We start from the raw sequence: 24,795 nt of genomic DNA, 5'->3' as shown, positions 1-24,795 counted from the left end.
TGTCCCCACCCAAATCTCACCTTGAAGTGTGGTAATCCCCACATGTCAAGGGTGGAGTCAGGTGGAGATAATTGAATCATGGAAGAGGATCCCCATACTGTTCTCCTGATAATCAGTAAGTTTCACAAGATCTGATAGTTTTATAAATGGGAGTTCCCCTGAGCAAGCTGTCTTCCCTGCTGCCATGTAGAATGTGTTTTTGCTTCTCCTTTGCCTTCTGCCGTGATTGTGAGGCCTCCCCTGCCATGTAGAATGGTGAGTCCATTAAACCTCTTTCGTTTATAAATCACCCAGTCTCAGATATGTCTTTATTAATAGTGTGAGAGCAGACTAATACAGTAATGCATTTACATTGTTCAAAACATAAAAGTTACAGTTAAAAATATCTCACCCTACCCATCATCTGCTCTACCCTCACTGCACATTGACCTTAATTCTAGAAACAAATCTACAAAATAAATTCCTGGGAATAAAATTTCCGGGTCAAAGTTTACATGCTTTTTATAGATAGGGCCAAACTGCCTTCCACAAGAGGTACACAAATGTATACTTCCCACCAGCCACGTAGAAGAGTCTGCATTTTCCCACAGCCTTGGCAGCGTAGTGTATCTGCAGACTTGAATTTTTGCCAGTGCAATAGATGAAGCTCTAATTTTCACTTCTCTCATTATTACCAAGGCTAAGCTTCTGTTCAGGCATTTAAAATCCTTTGTATTTTCTTTTCTGTGAACTGTTCTTATCTTTTGTCCAATTTTCTTTTGGGTTGTTGACCTTTTTCTTATTAATTTGCAGAAGGTCTTTCATGTGTTAGGAAAATTAGTCCCTTAGACATGAGTCACAAACATTTATTTTTCATAATTGTTCATTTGTTTTTGATTTTGCCTATGGCTTTTTTGGTCATGCAGAAGCTTTTGATTTTTTATATAGTCCAGTTTACTGATATTTTTGTCTGTTAATTAAAGTTATTTAACTTGAGGATACAATTTACATATTTTTGTGGTTGACTACTATAGATATATATTGCTTCTTACATTGAAAAAATAATAATCCTGAATTTGGAAATTGTTTTTAACAAACTTTTGTTGAAGGTCCATCATATTTAGGAACAGAGCTTGTTTGATCCAGAAATCGAAGGTCAGTGAGAAGGAGCAATGTAAATAAAAAGTTAAATAGCATGAGGTAAATGTTATGATGGCGGGAAAGACAAGGTCTGAGAGGATAAACCTAAAGCAACATCATAATTAAGCTGAAAATTTCGTCTCATGATAAGCTATCATTTCATTATTCCAGATATTAGTCAAATCTGACCCATTACACTGTTTTCTGTCAGGAATTGTTTTACCTCTATTACAAGGAAGGGGTAGTACGGGAGGATGGTAAGGAAACCAGCAATCTTAGTTAAACGTTATACAGATTTCTGTGCTTATATATGAAGCCTAAATGAAACGTGAACAATTTCATGATCAGACAAAAAGGAGTTCATCGCTCAGTTTTAGAGATTTTAGGAGAATATGATGGCTGTTATCTCAGTAGCTTCAGGGTCTAGAGGCTTTTAGATGTTGTTAGTTGAAGCTGTAAAACGCTTTTTACATCTACTTGTGAGTAGGAAATGATCCAATAAAAATCAAATGTTTAGTTACCTCCTTTAAAATGCTTGAAAAATAAGTTGAGGACATCATTAGATCATGTATTACAGACGTAGGAGTATATTTGTAACATCACCTACATCACACATACCTGTATGCACGTGCGCGTGCACACACACACACACACACACACACACACGAGTTCAGCACCACAGGTGTAGTTATGGATGTGAACTCACAAAACACAGATCAAGCAAAGAGAACAATATCTCAATTCATGATTCATGGACACCCTGTGCTATCTGAAACACGATGCTTCTTTTGCCCAACTCTCAGCCACACAGGGAAAGGCTGCCAGGAATGAGAGGCAAGATGTGTGCAGGCCACCTTCAACAGGAGCCACCACCTGTATTTCCCATCCATCTTTTACACCGTTGTAGTCACGTGGATCCAAGGACTGTATTCCAACTGACAGCTCCCGCAATGAGGTGCAGTTCGACGCAACAAAGCCAGGCCCAACATTTCCCATTCATCTTAAAGTTAGTGTTTCCAAGGAAACAGTGCTGGGGGAGCCTAGGGTCCGTCCCAGACTGACCTGCAACAGCCCGGGCTGGATGTTAATCCTTTGCTTATACATTCTCATGAATTTTTCACAACATATATACATGCATTTACAAGATGTTTCACTGTACATATTGTTTACATAGACAATCTTGTTTAAAATTCGTTTTTCTCTACATTAATTGATTTTTTTCTCGACAACTTTCTCTTTTTCATCTCCTAACTCTTGCATCCAATTAAGCAATGTACTGTTCATTAGTGACTTATTTAAAAAGTATCTAAAACAATTGTTCCAAAGCATGTGACGTTGTTTATGTGACACACTAGTATATTATCTAGTTTATTTTTAAAATCTTCTCTATTATTATTCATAATATATTATTATGGAACAGATGTATATTATAAAATTTTATTCATATTGCAGTGTAATATTTTGTATTACAATGGTATTATTAATAGTCTCATAAACAGCTATCATTACAAGTTTAAATTCTTTATTCTGGGATGCCGGTTTTAACTCTTGATATTCTGAAGAAAATAGCTTTACTCTTGTTTATTCTGGCTCTTTTTTTTTTTTTTTTTTTATAGAGATGGGAGTGTTGCTATGTTGTCCAGGCTGGCCTGGAAATCCTGGGCTCAAGCAATCCTCCTGCCTCAGCCTCCCAAAGTGCTAGGATTACAGGCAAGAGCTACAGTGCCCAGCCTATCCTGGCTCTTTATTTACATGTAAGCTTGAGCAGTAATCACTACTACTTAATAACTTTATTGTCATTCATTATCATGCAGAGTATTGCTCTAAGGTATGTTCAGGGATGACTTTACTGAGTCCTAATAGTAATCCTATGAAGCAGGTGCTATCATTGTCTCCAATCTATAGAGGAGGCATTGAGAGTTAGAGAAAACTTGGCTAAAATATTAGGCAAGAACTGGAACCAGAATTGAAATCCAAGTGGCCTAACTCTAAACCTCACAGTGCTTAATACCATGTCATACTGCTTCCTAACCTATTTAATGTTTTTTCAACCCCAACATCATCATTCACGTGGGATAGTGGGATCATAATAATATCTTTATCATAGCATTGTTGGATGGATTAAGGAAGTCTACAAATGTGAAACTTCCAAGGATGATGGTTGGCATATACTGATCTCTTAATAAAAATAACCTATAATCATTCTGTTACAGTCTACTCTAATCCAAATGTTCTTTTTACTTCTCATCTCAACCACCTGCTTCTGTTTACTGGGACTCACAAACTATAGCTCACAAAAACGCATAACTTACCAATTTTCCTTGTACATAAAAGGACTTCCTTTTACAATCTTCCATGACATAAAAGAAAGCTAGAAGCAAGTATAGTAGAAGAAATGATTGCTGTACAAACAAAATTATAGTTGGTTTGGTTTTAATTTTAGGATGCGCATTGAATAAAAATCACTCATTTGGGATTTAGAAGACCTGTGTTATATATCTGGTGCTAATGCTGAATAACTTGGCTTATTCATTTTTATAACTGCAAAGGAAGTGTGTCTGGCATATAATACACAACACACCAGTATATTTAGTAACTGAGTGAATAAATGAAAGATGTATTTCTTTACTTTATCAGTTGCAGTTGGCTATGCCTTTGTGTAAGGTGTGTGTTTTGAAATTCCAAAAAGGTATTAGTTTCTTTAAAGCAAAGAATTTTTGTAGCGTGTTAATGAATAATTTCTAATGCATTGGTTAAATCCCAACATGTAATATATGTAAATAATCAATATTATGCTGCTGAAATAACACAAATCAGTAAGATTCTGTAACATTTCATGATAAATAACTTTTGAAAATATATTTTTAAACATTTTGGCTTATGCCTTGGGAATTATTTACCTTTTTAAAATGCATTTTCCTTTCAGGTTTCCAGAGCTTTACCTGAGAAACAAGGAGAAATTGAAGCTCAAATAAAAGAACTTGGGCAGCTTGAAAAAAAGCTTGAAGACCTCGAAGAGCAGTTAAATCATCTGCTCCTGTGGTTATCTCCTATTAGGAATCAGTTGGAAATTTATAACCAACCAAACCAAGAAGGACCATTTGACATTAAGGTAGGGACTTTTTGCTTTAAATATTTTTTTCTTTTTTAAGAAAAATGGCAATATCATTCGGTACCGAATTTTCTCATTCGGTATCATTATTAAAGAAAAAATATTACTTGTTAAAGTGTGGTAAGGAAGACTTTATTCAGGATAACCACAATAGGCACAGGGACCACTGCAATGGAGTATTACAGGAGGTTGGATGGAGAGAGATTAGGCTCAACTCTAAATACAGCACAGTGGAAGCAGGAATTTATAGCCGAGGAGCAGTGTAGGAGTCAGTAGATGGAAAATTATTAAGAGGAAACACCAGGGGTAAGTGGGATTCTGGCTAAACCAACCTCACAGGATTCTTGCTGAAGATAGGCCAGGGTTATCAGACAACCCCTGCGGAATGGTGGATAATACTGAGGGTGATCAGGTACCAAGGATAAAGGGTTCTTGTAAAACTGACAGGCTTCTTTGCTGAAACTGGATTTTACAGGGGAGTGCAAAGACCAGCCCAGGCGAAGGTTCAGAAGCCTGACTAAAGTTTAGTCAAGCAGGGAAACTTTGTCATCATCATCATCGTTGTCATAATGATAATAATAATTATTATTATTTTACTAGAATATGCTGCTTTTTCCTCAGCATTTACTAGAAATAAGGTCTTCATTAAACTTATGTTACTAGAATGCCTGCATCATATTTGTTACTATGATACATTTTCTATCCCTGTTTTAATTGTGCTTAATACATATTCATAGATTCCTTATCCAAAATCGAAGTTGTTTATGAGATTAGGTTCCTAAAATATAATGTCTGGGCTCTTTTGTAGACCTTGTAAAGCCCTCTCAGACCGACTACACTTTACCTTTCTATCTTCTCATTCTGCCAGCAATCTCCCCGTATAGTCTAGCCACATCAAATTACTTGGTGCCTTTCCATCCATGTAATTTCATGTCATACCTGTGATCTTGGTTTTCCCTCTTCTTTAAATGACTTCTTTCAGTTTATTTTGATATAATGAATTTACTTCCATTCTTTAAGAATGAATTCAAAGTCGTTCCCTCTTCCAAGTTTTCTTCCGTACCCCAAGTAGAGTTAGAATCCCTGTTAGGATTTCTTATAAACCTCTTTATTCGTATCTCCCATTGTTCATATGTTGATTTACACTTAAATTTTATACACCTGAGTATTTCATTACACATCTGCACTGTTCTTTGAGCGCAGAGGGCATTCTCTTATTTATCTCTGCTTCTCCACTCATATCATACACACTCATCCTAGGATCCAGTAAATGATGCTTACTTGTGAGTGTTTTTAAGTCAATGAATAAAGATGGTATCAAGGCACCCAGAATATGAATGAAATACTGCAGGTAAGCATAAGGCTTCAGACAATCCTGCGAATTGAACACCACTATCTCCTTCTTTTAGTGTCCTTGTAAATGCTGATTGATCCTCTTTTCTCCCTTTCAAGGAATCTATTCCAAAGATTCTTTCAATATGCTGCCCTGTTTTGCGTCTCCTTATTTGCCAAAATCTTTAAGTAGCCAATCAAATAAACCAAATCTTTGAAATTGCAATCTATTAATGAATGTATTGTTGGGCAACTTCAGAGTAAAAACGATAAGTAACATTTTTGAGTAGTTTTTTCTTTTATTTAATTGACTTTAATTGTTAAATTTATTTACTGTCCAGTATTGTAAAAACCTAACATTTTAATCTCCATTTAGCTGTTGTTTTGCTGGAACTGAGAGCAAAGGGAAAAGGAAATTTGAGAATATTCTAGTGAAGAGGAAGTAAAAGTTTGGGGAAGATGGCCATGAGTGACAAGGAGATAGAAGTTTGCTACAACTAAAATGAGTTAGATTAGCAAAACGTTCTCCACTATGTTTACCTTACTTCCTCCTGACACTTATGTCTGCCATTCTGACAGCTACTCCCGAAGAGCAGATGGCACTGTGGAAGTCACAAGTAGACATCATTTCACCAGTACAAAACTCAGCCTGCTCAGCCAGTGGCACAGTCTTGGGTTCAGTCTGATGATTAAATTTATGAGACACAATAGGCTTTACCCAGTAACAAATTTAGTTAGCTTTAAGAAATTATACAGGATGGGTAACAACAGCCTGCACATTAAAGGCACAGTGGAAGTCTTGATACCAAGACGTGGCTTCTGATGTCCCATCACCCTGCATTTTAGTCACACGTGATCACAAGGGGCAAGACTGGGTGAGTACAAAACACATCATCGTCTCAGGGAAGCCATCAGTTCCAGGATCCTGACCATTTCTCCACTTAGCTAGTACGTAATGTACTCAGAGGTGTTTGACTAGCTCCTATTCACCAGTACAATTACATCTCATGAATACTGATTTTTCACTGCTCAATAAACAACCCCAACAAGAAAGTACAGTTACTTGGCCCAATACACAATAACCGTAGCCAAATTCTCAATTATCTTATATCCAGTATATTCTTAAAAAGTAATTGATGTAATATTGCAAAGAGGAAAGGCCATAAAGTCTTTCCTCCCAACCAGAAATAGCTTTTTGTAGCTCATGGTAAAAGCACATTCTACTCTTTTAAATGCAATCTTTGGTTAAAATGTGCCTCTTTATTATAATAATTTAAAAAATATTCAATGCTAGCTATCTCTCTTCCTGGAATACATTTAAGAAAAGATTTTTTTTTTTAATCCCTTGGTACAAATAGATCCTGTTTACTCAACCAAAATGACTTTAGTCCCAGTCTGTGCCCCCCAGAATGGTTTTCAAATAATGAAAACCTGCATTGGGTCTTTGATTGTCTATGGCCCATAGGGCTCTGCCAAATGGGTCCCTGCAGTTTGAAGTGAAAGCCATACTCGGCTGTGTTAATCACTTTTCTTTATCAAAGCTACAAGTCACCACTCTCACTGCTGTGTGTAGTTTCTGAGAGTCATGATATTTGTCTCCTGCAGCTTGTTTTAAATCACTGAGGGGAGAGGGAGCTGCTTTTTTCCTGGCAGAAAACTCCTTGGCTTCAGTCCTCTGAGCATATTCCGAGTTTTTTATCTCTGGAGTGCAGATTTCAAAAATACTCTTTTAGCCTTTTTCTTCTGCTTGTGGCTGTGTCCAAGGTGGGGGGAGGGGAAACATAAAATCATAGATTTGATGACTTGAGAGTTTCTCCCAACAATTCTCAAACCCCTAGCTTATAATTACGAAATGGTGACCTGTGTGAATAATAATTTACCTTGTTTTTTATCCCTCTTTGTCAAGCTTCCATTCCTTGTCACTAATAAATGATTTAGTAAGACTGCCCAGTTTTTCTGATTTAAGATATAGGATATTAGTCCTTACAGCCTGCTGTATTCCTCTGCTTAAAGGAATTAAACTATTTTTCCATTAAAGAAAGATGGGACACTAGACTTTGCTTTACTTAGTTTCAAACTACTGAACACCAAAAATAAAATTTTTAAGGAGTTTTGAGCACATGCCCTTTTTTTAACACAAGGAAAAAAAAAACCGCCTTTACTAAAATCTTAAGAAAGAGTTAATGCAAAGAAAGTAGATACACAAACAGCCACGCCCCTAGCTCCAAATCCTAAATGTAAAGAAACTTGCCTTGTCTGGCCATGGTGGCCATGGCTGCCTCGGAAACAAAGGGTCTGAGGCCTTGCCATTTGGGTAATTTGTTTTCTCTAGTCAAACTCTGAGCACACCTGTTAGAAAAATATGTAATACCCTCTCTCCGTGAGCCTCAGTTTTGTCTGCTTGGTACTTCACGCTTATTGATGAAATGCAGCTAGCTGTGTAATGAAACGCAAATAAAAAAAAAGCTTTAAGGGCTGTGTTCTAATACATTGTTTTTGCTGGAGTGAAAATTGACTGCACATCGCTTGGTTTGTGCAATTTACTCCCGAAATATTCCTATTCAGGAAATCCTGCAAATAGCAATATTCATCTTGAAAATCACCTCACAGAACCCTTAGCAAGCTGAGAAACATAATCAATGAGATGGTGATGTAGAGGGTGAAAATTAGGCGTAATCACAGCCCTTTCCCATCAGTCAGCCCACTAGAAGGCATGCCTTTGAATTTTGATTTTCAAATATACTCTCAATTTAGACATAAAATATGTTGATTTCAGATTTCAGAAATGATAATTGAATGCTAAGATCCTGGGACCAGTTTAGAATTGCTATAAAGGGTCCTGTGTTTTTAATCTTTAATGAATGCTTTCAATAATGAGCTAGAGGTATACTATTTGTCTGACTACTGCTTTCCAAACTTTTTATTAAAATATGAGGTGTGGCGGGACACATAATTTTATGTTAAGGCTTAGTGACTGAAATACTTTCATCTTAATCACAGGGAGGGGGTTTTTTCCTCCCCTCAAGAATCACTTTTCTTCTGTGGTTTATAAATAAACATGACATGTGGCTCTGCTGGCTCTTCCTTGCAGTATAAGGAGCATAATTGCCCATAATGTCAAATCCACACTGAAAACTACCAAAGTACTCAATTGTAGTGACTGACCATTAAAGTCACTGAACACTGTGTGTGTTCACACTGCTGTGTGTGTTGTCAAAGAAAAACTGCACTAGACAACAGGCAAGAAAGACTGTGTTCAAAACTTTTGCAATAGAGGACAGAGATTGAAGTCAATTCTGCTGAAATAAAAGGCAGGGGAGCCTTTAAGTGCTGAGATGAGTTAGTGAGAAAGTACTAGATATCAGGAGGGAGGTTAGTCAATGTGCTTAGTTAGGCCATCTGTGTTTGCTGATTGGCACTTATCAAAGTTAGATTCCTATCCTCCCAACAGAAGACTAGTAGATTGGGGCACTATCTTTTTTGATGATTCTATATCAAAGTGCTACCTCCCAAGTCCTTGAGAAAGTTTATTCCTGAGGTATAAAAGTGGCAAGAGGCTAGGAGAATATTTTTATCTCAAAAAAGTAGAGAAATAATGTATAAAGTTTTCTAGAGTAAATGCTCTAAGAAAAGGAAGGTCAGGTCTAAAGTCAGGAAGAAATCTGTCTCAAATGTAGTCAAACTCAGGGTATTTTTAAAGCTTTCTTTGTCAACCCTCCATTTTGTTCAAGGGAAACCAGTTTTCCCATTGAAAAACCTAGGAACACTAGTTCATCTAGTTCATTTCAGCAGGTTTCTGTTGTTGAAGGACTAGCTGAACCAACTCTGACACTTGGTAGTAATCAGACATTTCATGAGGGAGATTTCTATGAAAATTAGAAGGAAGACAAAGATTAATGGTTGAAGCAGGCTGCAAACTCAGTTTTTGAGTCCAGAGGGCAGCAAGTCAGAAAGTTTCCTAGAAGCTGGGCTGTAGCCATTCTCAGATGGTAGAGTGAGGATGGCAGTAGCAATCTGATGGATTTCTTGGAGCATGGCATGGAAGAGGTTGGAGTTTAATGAACTTTTTGTATGGCCTGCAAAGCAGCAGCTCCAGGCATGAAAGTTGTCTATATATAATTTGCTGTGGTGGTGAGTCCTTTGTAGTTTATAGCAAGTCATCCAGCTTCTGCTTGCAGGGCTTCTTTAGATATTGTGGGGAAATGGCAGCTATAAGACAACCTAGAGAAGAGAGTCCTTATCTCAATAATAATATGGGCAGTCACGTTTTAGTTCTCAGTGACACCAAGTCAGGATGGTGGGAGAAAAATTTGAAATGTTAATTTGGAGAATCATAGCCAGATCGTAAAGGAAATAAACTGAAAATTGGTAAGGACGGACAAAATGTGTAAGACAGCAGGATCCAGTTCAATTTACAGGTAGGTAAAAAAAAAAAAAAAATCATGTAGTTTACAAAGAAATGCAAAATAGATCAAAGACAATGAACAGGAATAGAATCTGATAACCCCAAGGGTTACTGAAACTCTATCTCTACCATCACCCTTTTGATCAGTGTTAATCAAAGTAAGACTTTTCCTTGTTTACAAAATAAGACTGGCCTATTTATTTATATAGGGGTAGCAAAAATGGTAATTTACCAAATAGGCTATTTTAAGTGTGCTTAGCTGGAAGTTTTCATGAAGAATCACAAGCTGAATAAGTTTGCCTATAGTTAACAATACTGTGCTGTACAATTAGAAATTTGCTGAGGGCACAGTTTAAGTGTTCTTATCGCAAAATACTACTACTCTCAGTTTTAGGAGCAGTAGTACATAGTACATAAGGTGAGAGGAAACTTTTGGAGGTAACGCATAGGTTTATGGCATAGATTGTGGTGTTGGTTTTGTATATATACTTTATCTCCAAACTCATCAAGTTCTATGCATTAAATATGTACAGCTTTCTCTTTGTCATTCATACCTCAATAAAGTAGTTTAAAAATATGAAACCTCAGATTTGATTTTTTAAAAGTCTCCAAAGGTTAGGAAGGCAAGTCAAGAACTTCACATCAGATTTTACCTGCAGTAAAATACCTATAGATTCAGCTGAAGTGTTCTGTTTTCCAGGTTCCTAAAATACCCTAGGTTTCCTGGGTCTCCTAAGAATAGACCTTGCTTACTCAACTGTAAGATTGGGAATTCTGTAAGCCACGTACCAGGACAGTTTTCCCAAAAGGAGCTTATATTAGCTCCATATAGTCAAGAGCAGCTCCTTAAAACTGGTCACATCTGACTGTATGCACTTAATTCTCAAATATGACATTCTAGTCAAAGCCTTGGTTATATATTTTTTTCAATTATGTCTTGTTACATAAATATATTTATTGAACCTATGCAAATAATTATATTGCCATGAAAATAAGAATACTCGGTAAGAATTTCTGAATTTTACAGGGATCAGGCAGGGATAAAAAGATTAATGTTTCATTCTGTTTACAAAAGCATAATCTAAATTCTCATGAGTTATAGATAGCTTAAGAGAAAATGGAAAGGCGTTTCTTATATTTAGCAAACAGAACATTAAAACGTGAGGAATATTCTAAACAAAAGCCATAATCAAATCCTTTATCGGTTCATTCAGGCCCACGTAATTAATTCTTGTCTTGCTTGATCTTGAGTTAGTAGTTTCATGAACTCATCAGCTTCTTCACAGAGTTTCATAAATCCTGACTCTGTCCAATGGTATAATCTCAAAGTTATTTAAGCAATGGCATCAGAAGTCTGTGTCCCAGAGTGCCTGTCATAGTACTTCCTATGGGTCTCAAAGATGGTCCTGTTTTACTGAAGATGATGCATTCTGACCTCTAACTGATTGTAAGAGCGCTCAGGGAAGCATCAGCATAAACCAAAAACTATCTGTGAACGACAAAAGACTTAAAATGGCCATAATTAAAGATCTGATTCATTCGACAAGAAATTTTTTTTTCCCCTGGTGACATGCCACATTTTAAAATAACAACTGGAGTTAGGACTGATGACATGATATTATTATCAGATAAAGTAGCACCAGGATGTATCATGGACACCTAGAGCACCTAGAGCACTAACAAAGTTCTAAGGATTCATTATAATTTTTCAAGTATTTATACTAATAATAGTTGACCCATACAACTATAACCTAGTGAAGGTTCAGCATCTCTTCTTGTCAAAGCTTTTTATGCAACTCAACATACCAAATGAACCTAGTTATTTTTAACATCCTTCATTTTACAAGGGTGCAGGAACAAATCCTTTGAAATTTTTCAAACCAATCTGAGATAAAAAAAATTTTATTTAGGAATTGACCTGGGAAAAGCAAAATATCAAAGGTTGTAAAATGACAAAAGGTTTGAATACTTGGCTGAATAGGATCATTGCTCACTATGAAAGAATCCATGGCTACCTATGTAACCAAGATGACAATAAAAGATTTCAAAAATAAATATAGAAGGCCACATGACTGTAAAAGTTTTTAGTTCTTTCCAAAGAGAAAACACTACTTTCTAAAAAATTCAAGGACATACAAAATCGACACAGGTACTTATTCTGATAAGAAACAGAATATTTGTTTCCTATACAGATTACCCAAAATATAAAAAAAAAACACAAATTTTGCAATCTCTTATTAAGAGAAGACCAATAGAAAAGATGAATATGTTAATTAGCTTGACCGAAATAATTGTTTTGCAATTTTGTGTGTGTATGTATATATATATATATACACATATATATATCTCAAAATATGTTGTATACTTAAATATATTCAATTTTATTTCAAAAGAGCAGACCAATAATCCAAGAATATTTTATCATTTTGTAACAAAAAGAAACTACAACTCATTTTTGATCAATATACACTGTTGATACTAAGGGTCATTTGTAAAAGTTTACTCATAAATCCATTCCATTTTAGCCAGCATTGGCTATTAACATAAGACTCTCCTTCCACAAATCTTCTGCCACTTCCAATGTTCATTCAGATTTTGTCTTATACCTTCCTCTTCCTCATTTTCACACAGTCATTTTAATTTAGGACAAAATTATTCCCTTTTTCCTTAACAAAAACACATCCAGCATACCTTGTATATTTTGCATACAAAGTTGTTTCCCTTTACCCCTAATGTTTCCGGAAGTTTTATTTACATATATTGATTATATTTTTAACCATTAGTAAGTCTTATTTTACAGAGAAAACTAGGAATTAGCTAAGTGTGAACTGTTTGTCATATACCAGTATTTCATAGCCAACTAGCAAAGCTTATGAATACAAGTTAAATTCACCTACTCAATATGAGGGCTAAAAGTTTACATCAATATTTGTGGAGGAGCCTTTTAAGATTTTCTTTTGCCCTGATATGTAATTTATGGAGGCTGTGTTCTAAAATTGGAGTAAATGACTGAGGAGATACCTAGTGACCATCTGGGTATCTCCAAATCCCATCTGAACGTATATGGTATCCAGTCTGTTTCCAATTAGCTTTTTCAACCTCAGGTGGTTGCTTCTGGGGTTTGAGTTTTCCAGAGCCCCCAGTAGTGGCAGGGAGCATAAAGCTTTAGAGACCATAGAGAGTTGAGAGACTGGAGTAGGAAGAGAAAGGTCTATCATGGATGGACAAAGAGATGGAGGAGGTACGGGTTTGAAGAGGAATATGTTGAAGGATTTAAGGGAGCTAAAGGGAAGATCAAAAGTAGTCTAAGGAAGAAGGAGGAATGGTGGTGATGGGAAGGGAGAGGTCTTAGATGAGCCAGCTTAGGAGTGCTTATGTTTTCGGAAGAGGCCATTGAAGTTCATCTTTAGTAAAAATCATACTAACAAGAAGAGAAGCCTAGTTTGTGCCATAGAGGTGAAGCATCTAATCAGCAGTAGTCTTTAGAGGAGGAGAAACAGAATAGTGAGAATGTCTCATGGAGGAAAGAGGCACGAAAGGAACAGCAACAACAAAGAAAGGAAACATGAACGAGGTCTCTACAAACGTAATCTGTACAGAAAAAGATTTCTCTAAATACTGAAAATCTGAAGTTGAACCAAATGAGATTTCAATAAGAATTTTCCACGTTCTAAACCAATGATGCTTTTCAAACAAAGAAGCCTGGGACTCTAGACTCAAGAATATACTCAGATTATTGAGAATCAAAATCTGATGTTACCATGCTTCCACGAAAGCGTGGAAGCACTGATCTAGAGCACTGGGTAAGGAGTCAGACTTACCAATGGATTCCCAATTAATCAGTCAGGAGTGTACTCAACATTCACAAAATTAGCTTTGCAGAGGTTAATGGCATTAAATTCACTTTAGAATGGATAATTCAAATTCAAATAGTAACTCCCTTAGATAGATGTGTACTAGCTCAAGTTCACCTGTTATCTGATTTCATTTTAAAAAAAATTTTTTAAGAGGTGGTGTTGGGGAGGTAAGGAACAAGGAAGAGACCTTTAGAAAAAAGTTTCAGTGTTTTATATTGGATATGAAAATATCAGTGGAATGTGTCCTGAAAAACATTGGATGAAAGTTATTGGACAAAAAGACAAATTATTCCCTTTTACCATGCAACTAAACAGAGATTTATTGAATGTTTCTCTCCTGAGTTTAGGTTGCCTCTGGGCAAGAGTATAATTCTGGCTTGATAACACCTTGAAGCGTGTTTGTTTAAGTTTGTGGATAATTTCATCTATTAGTGGAATTAGGCATCTGCTTTTCTTTATGAACACTGGGTACCATAATCTTCCTCTTACTTTTTGTTCTTTCTACTCAACTCCAAAAACCATTCCTGAGTTGAAGTAGAAGAATAAGGGGAAAGAAACAAAAGACTAAGTTTGAATCCCAGCGCTGACACTTACTGGCTTTACGACATTGTTTAACTCACTTACCCTTTTTAACCTGACCTTGTTCTTCACTAAAAATGAAAAATTGAGTCAATTTCCCTGGGACTCTATTAGATAAGGCAAAACTAAGATGGGAACACATTTCCTAAGGCGTAGAAAAAGATAGTGAATGGGACCTTTCTTGTTGTATCAGGAGTTATGGTAAGAGACACTAACAATAAAAATTAGGCTTTTAGCCAGGCATGGTAGCTCACGTCTGTAATCTTAGGACTTTGGGAGGCCAAAGCAGGTGGATTGCCTGAGCTTGGGAGTTTGAGATCAGCCTGGGCAACATGGCAAAACCCCATCTCTACTAAAAATAGAAAAAATTAGCCAGGCATGGTGGCACGCACCTGTACTCCCAGCTACTTGGGAGGCTGAGGCATGAGAACTGCTTGAACCCAGGAGGCAGAGGTTACAGTGAGCCAAGATCACACCACTGCACTCCAGCATGGGGAATAGAGCGGGACTTCTTTAAAAAAAAAAAAAAAAAAAAAAGGCCTTCAAAATACTCCTACAGCAGCAAGTTGCTACCAGAAAAACACTCCAAAAAAGAGAGTAGATGGTCATGAGATTTTCATCATTCACCGACCTAACTTGCCCATATAAGGAAAAGACTAAACTTGAGAACAGTTTCTTGAATTGAGAATTCCTGGAACAGATCATTCAAATAGGACTAACACTTTGTTGGACATGAGAAAACTTCTATGACTTTTACTGTTCCCTTTCTTATGAGGGAGGGGAGAAGAGTGCTTTTCCTCTTTGCCAAGCCAAGGAAGAGGGCTTCAAAGAACCTCTATTATAGTGGTATTCAGACCATTCTATCTATAACCAATAAAAATATTTTAGAAAATTGAATATCTGCTTGCACATTTTAAAGGTGACATCTATTTTCTGCCCTTGGGATATAGTAAATATTGACATTTTAAAAGTGTTTATAGTACAGTTTAGAATGTATGCCGTGGAATCCAAATACCATTGCAATATAATGTCTACCATCATATACTTAAAAATACATGAAAAGTCTCATATTTAATAAATAGAAGTTTTATATTATTCCTTTTTATTTAAATCATATTTTTCAATTTCCCCAAAGAATTTTATTCTAATGTGATAAATATGTGATACATATTTATGCTATAAAGTTTTATTAACCACTCTATCATAATTCTTTATAAAAATTATATTTATGTGGACTTAAATTCAATTTTTAAAAACAATTTCCTGCGACTACAAGGCTCTAAGTATTTTTAAAATTCTCTAGATTGAGTAGTATTTAAAGTATTAATAATAAATACACTTAGTAATAACCAAATAACTCAAATATATGTACCTTCTGATAAATAATTATTAAACATACTCAGTGGATATTTATTGAAAATGAATCTATTATGAGATGGATGAGTATTTGATGGTACCTTGAGTAAAGAGGATTTCAGTCGCCATTATTTTGAAATGTACTTTTATTTGGCATAAATGTATCTTGACTACAATGCACCAGTGGGATAGGTCAGAGAGGTGTGCTTTTATTTTGTAAAGCTGAAGAAAGTCTATCATTAACCAAACAGTGGGCAAGAAAATTGGAATGAAGTGCCTACCACAGGAAAAAACCCAGTCAAATCTCTTTTTTTTTTTGTTTGAGACGGAGCCTCGCTCCGTCGCCCAGGCTGCAGTGCAGTGGCGTGATCTCAGCTCACTGCAAGCTCCGCCTCCCGGGTTCACGCCATTCTCCTGCTTCATCCTCCCGAGTAGCTGGGACTACAGGCGCCCGCCACCACGCCCGGCTAATTTTGTGTATTTTTAGTGGAGGCGGGGTTTCACCGTGTTAGCCAGGATGGTCTCAATCTCCTGACCTCGTGATCCGCCTGCCTCGGCCTCCCAGAGTGCTGGGATTACAGGCGTGAGCCACGGCACCTGGCCGCAACATGCTGTTTTAATGAGCGCCTGGGTACAGGCAGGCTGAGGCCTAAAATGGCGTTAGCCCCAAGTGAGGACTGGACAAAGGTTTTATAGTCTCCTGTGAACAGGAAGTCTCCTAGCCTGACGTAACTGCTGCATTGTACACGGATGGCCTCTTTCTCGATCTTCAGAGGTACTTGTCTTCTGGCCGGCTCTCTTCCTGCTTCTGCTATTTCACCGGTGCATGCTGTTGAGGCAAGTAGCCTTGTGCCTAAGGAATGGGCCTGAGAAAGGAGGACTTGTTCATCTCCTTAAGCTTTCAGGCCCGGGGGAGAATCTTACAACCCACTGATGAGTTATGAAATCAATTTAATGGGTAAAATAAAATAGAATAAGATAGCATAGGGTACCAAAGAATATAATGCAGATTATTACATTGTGTTACGTGTGGTATGGTTAAGTGTTGTTTTCTGGAACTGTTGTTTTCACTTATATTGTACTTCATTTTTGTTTCTAATTTTAAGATAATCTGCACAGTTTTATAGAAAATGAGTTAATTAGTACTCTATCAGTGATGTCATACTGGGTTAATTATTACAAAGTTGGGGGTAAATGTATCCCTGTATAACAAACTTTAAAGATAATATAAATCGGCCAGGCGCAATGGCTCACACCTGTACTCCCAGCACTTTGGGAGGCTGAGGCAGGTGGATCACCAGGTCAGGAGTTCGAGACCAGCCTGGCCAAGATGATGAAACCCCGTCTCTACTAAAAATACAAAAATTAGCCGGGCATGGTGGTGAGTGCCTCTAATCCCAGCTACTCGGGAGGCTGAGGCAGGAGAATCCCTTGAACCCGGAGGCAGAGGTTGCAGTGAGCCGAGATTGCACTACTGCACTCTAGCCTGGGTGACAGAGCAAGACTCCATCTTCAATAATAATAATAGTTTTATTTATTTGTTGAATAGATACTTTCTTCCAGTACAAAATTCAAAAGCATTGAAATCCTCTGTTGCATTGTTGTCTTTCAGCCCCCCAGTTTCTCTCCCCATGTACTGCCAAGGTTTTCAGTTTCCTGGGTAGCCTTCCAAGAATAGGATGTAGGGGTGTGTGTGTGTGTGTGTGTGTGTGTGTGTGTGTGTATTATTTTCTTCTCTTGTCCTCTTAAAATAAAGCCAGCTGTTAGAATACTATAAATACTGTTTCTGCATCCTTCAAAAGATGGTTCTTTTGAAGCCCTTTTCCTTGGCTCGGCAGGGCAGAAGGAAAAGCACTCTTCTCCCTCCTTCATAAGAAAGGAAAGAGTAAAATGCCTGTGTGTGTATGTGTGTGTGTGTAGCACTCTTCTCCCTCCCTCCTAAGAAAGGGAAGAGTAAAATGCTTGTGTGTGTGTATATTGTGTGTGTATATATATACACACACACACACACTGGTGATTATTTTCTGTATTAGTTAAAGAACTTTCTCTCTCTTTTTTTTTTTTTTTACAGTTGCATACTATTCTATTCTAAGGATATACCATAATTCACTTAAGTAGCACTCCAATTAGTGAGCCTTTAGTTTGTTTCGACTTTTGGCTAACATAAGAAAATGTATAACTCTGTGCGCATCATTTTACACGTTACAAATATATCTATGTGATAAATTCCTAGCCGTCGAATGGCTGCGTCAATCTGGCATTTGTCTTGTTAGTACATTTTGCCAAATTGCTCTTCATAGAACATCTCATCAGTATTAGGAAAGGTTTCTTTTCCCCATACCCTTGCCCACTCAGTGTGTCATCAACCTTTTTGATATTCTGAACAAGAAAATTGATGATATCTGTCAATTTAATTTGAATTCTTTATTCTTTCTGTGAGTGAATTTGAATTTTTTCATGTGTTGCAGAATCATTTTTGTTTCCTTTTCTATGCACTGTTTGCTACTTTTTTTTGTTTTTTGCCAGTGTTCTCTTTTGGGTTATTGGTCTCTTTCTTACTAAGGCAAATATAGTTTACAACTTGAAGTAAAAACATGGTTTTCTAATGATAAAGGTTTTAATGAATGTTTTCTACGATAGACAGATTCTAGTCTTAAGGTTATAACCTGAAAACATCAAAACTAACCTTTGAATTGCATAGGAATGGTCTTTGCTCTTCTTAGCCATCAATCCTGGACAGAAGTTCAACATGATGACAAATTGTAGCACAAGTAGAGATTTAAAAAATTTTTAACTAATATGTGAATATTTGCTTTCATTTTCTTATTTATCTAACAATACATTGATGGCTAGAACAGGGTTTGTCTTTGCAAAGAGCCTGTGTCAACTGACTCCCATTCTTTCAAAATTCATTACCTAAAGAAGGTTTGTGGCTTCTCTTTGCATTGCATTTTCTAGCCAAATCTGAAATAACTATCTGGAAGCTTAACATTTTATTCCCACACTTATTTTTCCTTGTGAAAATCAAAACTGCACTTTCCCAGTCTTCATGAGTAACCACAGTGGTTTGCCATTTGACTTGCCAGTTGTATTAGCGTACTGAGATGTAATTTATCTGCATCAAGAGAGTTAATTCTGAGCAGCTGGGGGCTTTCTAATCTCTTTACCCATCTTGGACACCAATTCCCTCTCACTGCTATTTGTTTTATTCTTTGCAGTTAGAAAACCATTCCTCTTGACATACAAGAAACAAACCCAACAGAAATTAAAAGGTTCCAATTTCTATTTTCCATTCACCAATATTATACCATTTTCTCCTAAAGCAGTTCTACTCTCTCCTAGATCATTCTCTTGCTTTTGAAATAAACCTTAAAAAGTCATTTTGTCACCCTAAGTATGTTTATACTTTCTTGAAATAATGCTTTTACCGCATATTAGAATTTTAGTTTTTACTTAGCAATCCTTCACTACTCCCTTAGAAGGAAATTTAGATAATACTTTGAAGGAAGTTATGAGAGAACATCAGAAGCCATGCTATCAGTTTTTTTTTTATGTACTCTAAAGAAAACTCTGCTCTGCCCATGGATGTCATCTCTTTCTGATTCTGTGTGGAGGAGAAAAATGGGAACACTTCCAATCGTTTTCAAACAATTTCTGCTTAAGTGGATGAATGGACCACCTGGTTTACTAACTATAACGCCCAGGGGATGGCTTTGATTGGCAGACAGAACGCGGTGCAGAAACAATGGAAGTTAAATGAGGAAGGTTTTAAACTTGCAAGTTACCTCCCTTGGTGGCATTGACTGTTGGTAGAAAATAACACGTTGGGATTTCAGATATATTCAGACATGCTCTGCACTTGCAATTTGCAATACTTAAAACAACACAATTCTTCTAATCATATCTTTTTAAAAAATTTGGCCACCTTTCTCTATTGTCTCATAAAGCTATATTCATGAAGCTGTTTATTCACAAAGTTGTATCATTTAAAGATAAATGTTATATCCATAAGTATGTAAATGAGTTAAAATCTGGGAGGCTAACACTTATCCATTCCTTATTCTACTATAGCCTATCTAGAGCCATGCTTCTTAAAATTTAATGTGAAACTGATACTTCTGGTCTGTGGAACCACAGTTTGAAAAGCACTGTCATAGATTCTTAAGTAGATAAATTTTCACGCATACAATAAATATGCAGGAGAAGTTAAATGGGTATGTCCAGGAGTCAAATATTGATTCTCAGAATGACAACTTCTTCATTTATTTCTCAGTGATCTTCATAACCCTTTCCCATACTGGGCAGTGAGAAAAAATTATCTCGCTCTGAAATAGTGATTTCACCAGTCTCTTTTTATGGGTTGGGACCTCATGGATAATGACCAGTCTTTTAGATTTCCTTGCTCTCCTCCTGCTCCTCTCCAAAATGGCAGCTGGGTTGACAGATGAGGAAACATTATACATGACCTGAGATCTCTACGCAGGTACTTGCAGTCTCCTCTGACCCTCTGCTCTCTGGAACAGTGCCCCTTGTCTGCCCGATAAGTCTCTACCCTGCTGACCTTGAGGCTCTGAGCTTTTATTTTCGTCAGGAAATACGGTTCTCTGCTGACTAAACTATATCAGTTACTAAAGGGATTCTTAAATCTCTGAGTTACTGCTGAAGAACAGTTAAAATTCTAAATTTGTAATTATGACACCTCTAAAAACAAGCGTGATTATCATTATGTGTAAGGATGTCTTCCAAAAAGTTGGAGCAACTTGAAGCCACTTGTTACATTTTCATTTCGTGGAGGAGGGAGTGAACTTGGTGTTTACAGGTAGAACACTCTATCGGGTGCTGTGAGGAAAAACAAAAGCGAGATAAATTGTGGCCATAATCTTTGTTACTTTATTTCCCAATGGGGAGAAAAAGACAAATATATATATTTGTCAAAACTGAACAGATGTTATTTGGACATTATACTGTATATGCCATTATAACTATATATATTATACATATATATAAATTATTGAGCACTAAAAAGAACACTTTAAGAATTATCTTTTTTTTAATTTTTTACTTTTTTATTATGCTGTAAGTTTTAGCATTAGGAGAAGTATCTATTTTAAATAAAGCTATTTCACTCTTCAGTTTCCATCTCAAGAACTCATACCAATTTAAACTTCCACTCATATTTGAGAGTTGAGAAAAATTACCAAATGATAATAGTATATTATCTAAAAAATAATTTAAAGATGCATGTCTCTAACAAAACTATGTAACATTCTGAAGGGTTTTAAGTAATACTTCATATATTCTAATTCAGAATAAACTTAGATGTTATCAGTATGAAAATATATCATAAAGTAACATGATTCTCTCCAATGAAGATGTAATCATCCAAACTTTGTGCGTTGAATTTACTACTTAGAAATGCCATAGCAATATGTCCTCTTGAATATACAATTCTGTATACTGAGATTTCACTTAGTATATTAAGTTCTGTATCACTGAAGAGTATATTATGATTCTAATTAACAAATACAATTCTATGTTATATAAGTACCCCTATCATCTACTAGGCAAAGTTAGCTGATGTTACTATGCATTTTTTTGTCAGCTGTACTCAACTTAGAATAACTTTGTATTCCAAATACTTCAAAATTGCCATATGCCTACTGTTTTCCTATTCACATCATTTTTCCCTCTATTATTCCTGACACTCCTTTGAGCAGTAGTGTCAGTGGGATTAGACTCATGCATTCGCATACTGAATGAATGAATCACTATATGATTCATGACATAGAAAATATAAATACCTTATATATTTCATATATCATATATATGATATATGTATCTGTGCATATAGGGGATATTCAACACTACTCTGTATATATCTGACATATATTTTGAAAAAGAAACACCGTAGGGCTAAGTTAACTGCTTAAATTATTACTTAGTGTAAATGCATTCAGTTTGTTCTGTAATTTCAAAATGATACATATAAAAAAGTAGAGTTTGCATGTTTAATACATCTGAAACTACAGTTTCCAAATTCTGAACACTTTGGTGACCCCCTTGACATAATGAATATTTGGCAGTTACTGAACATAACAGGGCACAAATAATATAGTTAATGAAAACATCCATAATTATTTAAATTAGACTATTTTAAGAAAAGTTTTAATTTGAACATTAAACAGCTTAAAATCATTTATAATAATTGGTTATGTAACATGCTGGTCATTAAAATGAGATTGGTATTCTCTTTTTTTTTTTTTTTTTTTTTTTTCCGACATGGAGTCTTGCTCCGTCACCCAGGCTGGAGTGCAGTGCTGTGATCTCAGCTCACTGCAGCCTCCGCCTCCTGGGTTCAAGGGATTCTCCTGCCTCGGACTGCCAAGTAGCTAGGATTACTGGTGCCCACCACCACACCCGGCTAATTTTTGAATTTTTAGTAGAGACAGGGTTTCACCATGTTGACCAGGCTGGTCTCAAACTCCTGACCTCAAGTGATCTGTCAGCCTCAGCATCCGAAAGTGCTGGGATTACAGGCGTGAGCCACCATGCCTGGCCAAGATTGGTATTCTTGACATTAATAATTTTGGTAAGCATTAAGAAGGCAAAACATGGAAGCACTCACAATAATGTATAGGATCCAAGTAAAATTCTCCTTATTGAAACATGAAACTACAAAGCCATGTGTGCGTACTTTTAATTTTTAAGATTTTTTTGAAGGAACTTTTGTGAATGACAAGTAGAGAAAATGTGGGTAGATAGCATCTCTGTCTTTAAAATTATTTGATGAAATAGGTGATAAGAAACACAAAAATTAATAATTCATGTGACCTTTATTACAATACGTCTTCTGGTATTAGCATAGTAATAAGTATTAGTGATTTACATAATTGGAGAGATAACACAAATACAAATTATGCACACACACATACATACATACACGTTCCTATGCTTCACTCAAAACTGAACAGATGTTATTTGGACATTGTACTGTGTATGCCATTGTAACTAAAGTCTGATTTGTTAGAGATAGTATTGTTATTTTATTATCTTTAATATCTTCAGTGAGTCCATTATGAATAGTGGCATTAACTTTGCTTATGACTAGCTTAAATAGAACTTTGGACTCCATAAAAATACGAACAAAGATTTTTAATGGCTTTAGAATACAGAAGTAATCGGGTAAAAGCATTCTTGATTTTAATAGAAACAAAACAATTAATGTGCTTGTTAGATTAACAATGAATAATCAGATTGTTCCAGTTCTTCACTAATGAACAATGCTGAAACAACATTCTTTGTAGGTCTCCTCAGATAGACATATGAGAACACCTAGAAGTGGAATTGTTACCTCATTAGAGTATTCACATTTTTACTTTTATTATATATTGCAAATTGCTTTTCCAACCAGCAGCAAGAAGTGGCAGGACTTTATTATTTTAATTTGCATATCCCTGGTTGAACAAGTTTTCGAGTTTGTTGGGCAGATTTTTCCTTCTGTGAGTTGACTCTTCATATATTTACCCCAGTTTTCCATTGGATTGTTTACTTTCTCTTACCGATTAATATGAGTTCTCTGTATATTCTAGATTCTAGTAGAGTTCTGGATTATATGCACCTAATACATAAGTCTACAATTCCTTATCCAAAATCTTATCATTGACTTTTCAGGGGACTGGTGAAAATGGCTACTTAGTGGAACATATGGAAATCATGAGTTATAAGCGTATAAAGGCTAAGTGCAACAGTCTAAAGACCTGGTATCCCAGATGAAGACTGACATATTGAGTAAACCAGGAATTGGCTTTATTACATAATGTGTCCTTTTTCTTTATTTCAGAAACCCACATATTTGCTGTTTTCTGTACATGTTTAGGAAGAGTATTCAGAAGAGAGAATGCAGATATATTGTTGCTGTTTTTTTTTTAAAAAACACGAGTTTAATTCAATTACCCACTTGATTGCTTGAGTTTATTAGTTATGGTAGCACTTAGAAAGAGTTGTTTTAGATAATGACTATAATTCTGGTACAGAACCTAATAGTAAAAACAAAACATCTTTAATTTTATTTAAAGTGCATGTCAGTCATGAAGTCAGAATTGAATTGCTCTTTTCTTTGCTTTTAATGAAAATTAGCCTAATGGCTGTTTTATCTTTAAAAAGAAACTTCTAGTGTTTAATAATAACAGATTTAAGTAAATATTCTGTTAAGACTTAAAGAACCATGTGCAATTACTATATGGCTAATAACTTAGAGATGCTCTATATTGGTTTAAAATAATGCAAATATCACTGGCCACTATTCAGAGATATGTCAAAATCACTTTTCTTTAATATGTGCCTTTCTAGTCCTTAGATCTACTGTATTCCCTAATCCTTTTGGGATATATAATCCAGATATATTAGGACCAATTCAGCCAGAAACTGAAACATGCCATGATGGTTAGAATTCGTCAGAACCACACTCAAATGAATGTTAAGAGACATAGTGTGATAAAAGTGCATCTGAAAGAGTATATGAACAGATGACATTACATACAATGTTGTATATAAGAGAAAGGAAGGAAAGATATTCATATCATGTCATATTAATTCATGTACACTGAAAATACAGACCGTGAACAGACAGACATTCTTTCATTTGTTCCTTCATGTGTTCAATAATAGAATGCTTCTCTACCACAGATGATACCAGGGGAATTTGGCAATTGCTGGAGATATTTTTGGTTGTCACACATGGGGGAGGAGAAAGTGCTACTGGCAACTTGTGCATAGTGACCAGTCATGCTGCAAAACACCCTACAGTACACAGGGTAGCTCCCGACAAGAAATAATTATCCAGTCCCAAATAGCAATAGGGCTGAAGCTGAGAAACCCTGATTTAAACTCACATTACATCCTAATCGAAACTACTTTGTTCCGTTCTGAGCCGTGGGATTCAGCAAATAAAACCTACTTTTTATTGGTACGATATTTAAATCCAGAGACCCTGTAGCATAGTAATTATGTATGCAGGATTTGCCTCAGAAAGACTG

At 36.0% G+C, this 24,795-nt stretch overlaps 1 protein-coding gene across 4 annotated transcripts in view; it reads left to right on the top strand.

The window, feature by feature from the left end:
• Positions 1-24,795, top strand: part of DMD (dystrophin) — a 2,105,574-nt gene that overhangs the window by 1,347,628 nt on the left and 733,151 nt on the right. For all 4 annotated transcript variants that reach the window (XM_054470954.2, XM_063660502.1, XM_054470953.2 and 1 more), the window contains exon 48: positions 4,046-4,231. In XM_054470954.2, coding sequence (XP_054326929.1) covers positions 4,046-4,231 — 186 coding nt within the window. The remainder of the gene's footprint in view (positions 1-4,045; positions 4,232-24,795) is intronic.

This window comes from Pongo pygmaeus, chromosome X (assembly GCF_028885625.2).
Source record: "Pongo pygmaeus isolate AG05252 chromosome X, NHGRI_mPonPyg2-v2.0_pri, whole genome shotgun sequence".
NCBI classification, from domain to species: domain Eukaryota; kingdom Metazoa; phylum Chordata; class Mammalia; order Primates; family Hominidae; genus Pongo; species Pongo pygmaeus.
Note: the sequence above shows the minus strand (reverse complement) of the source record. Positions and strands in the feature narration are given on the sequence as shown.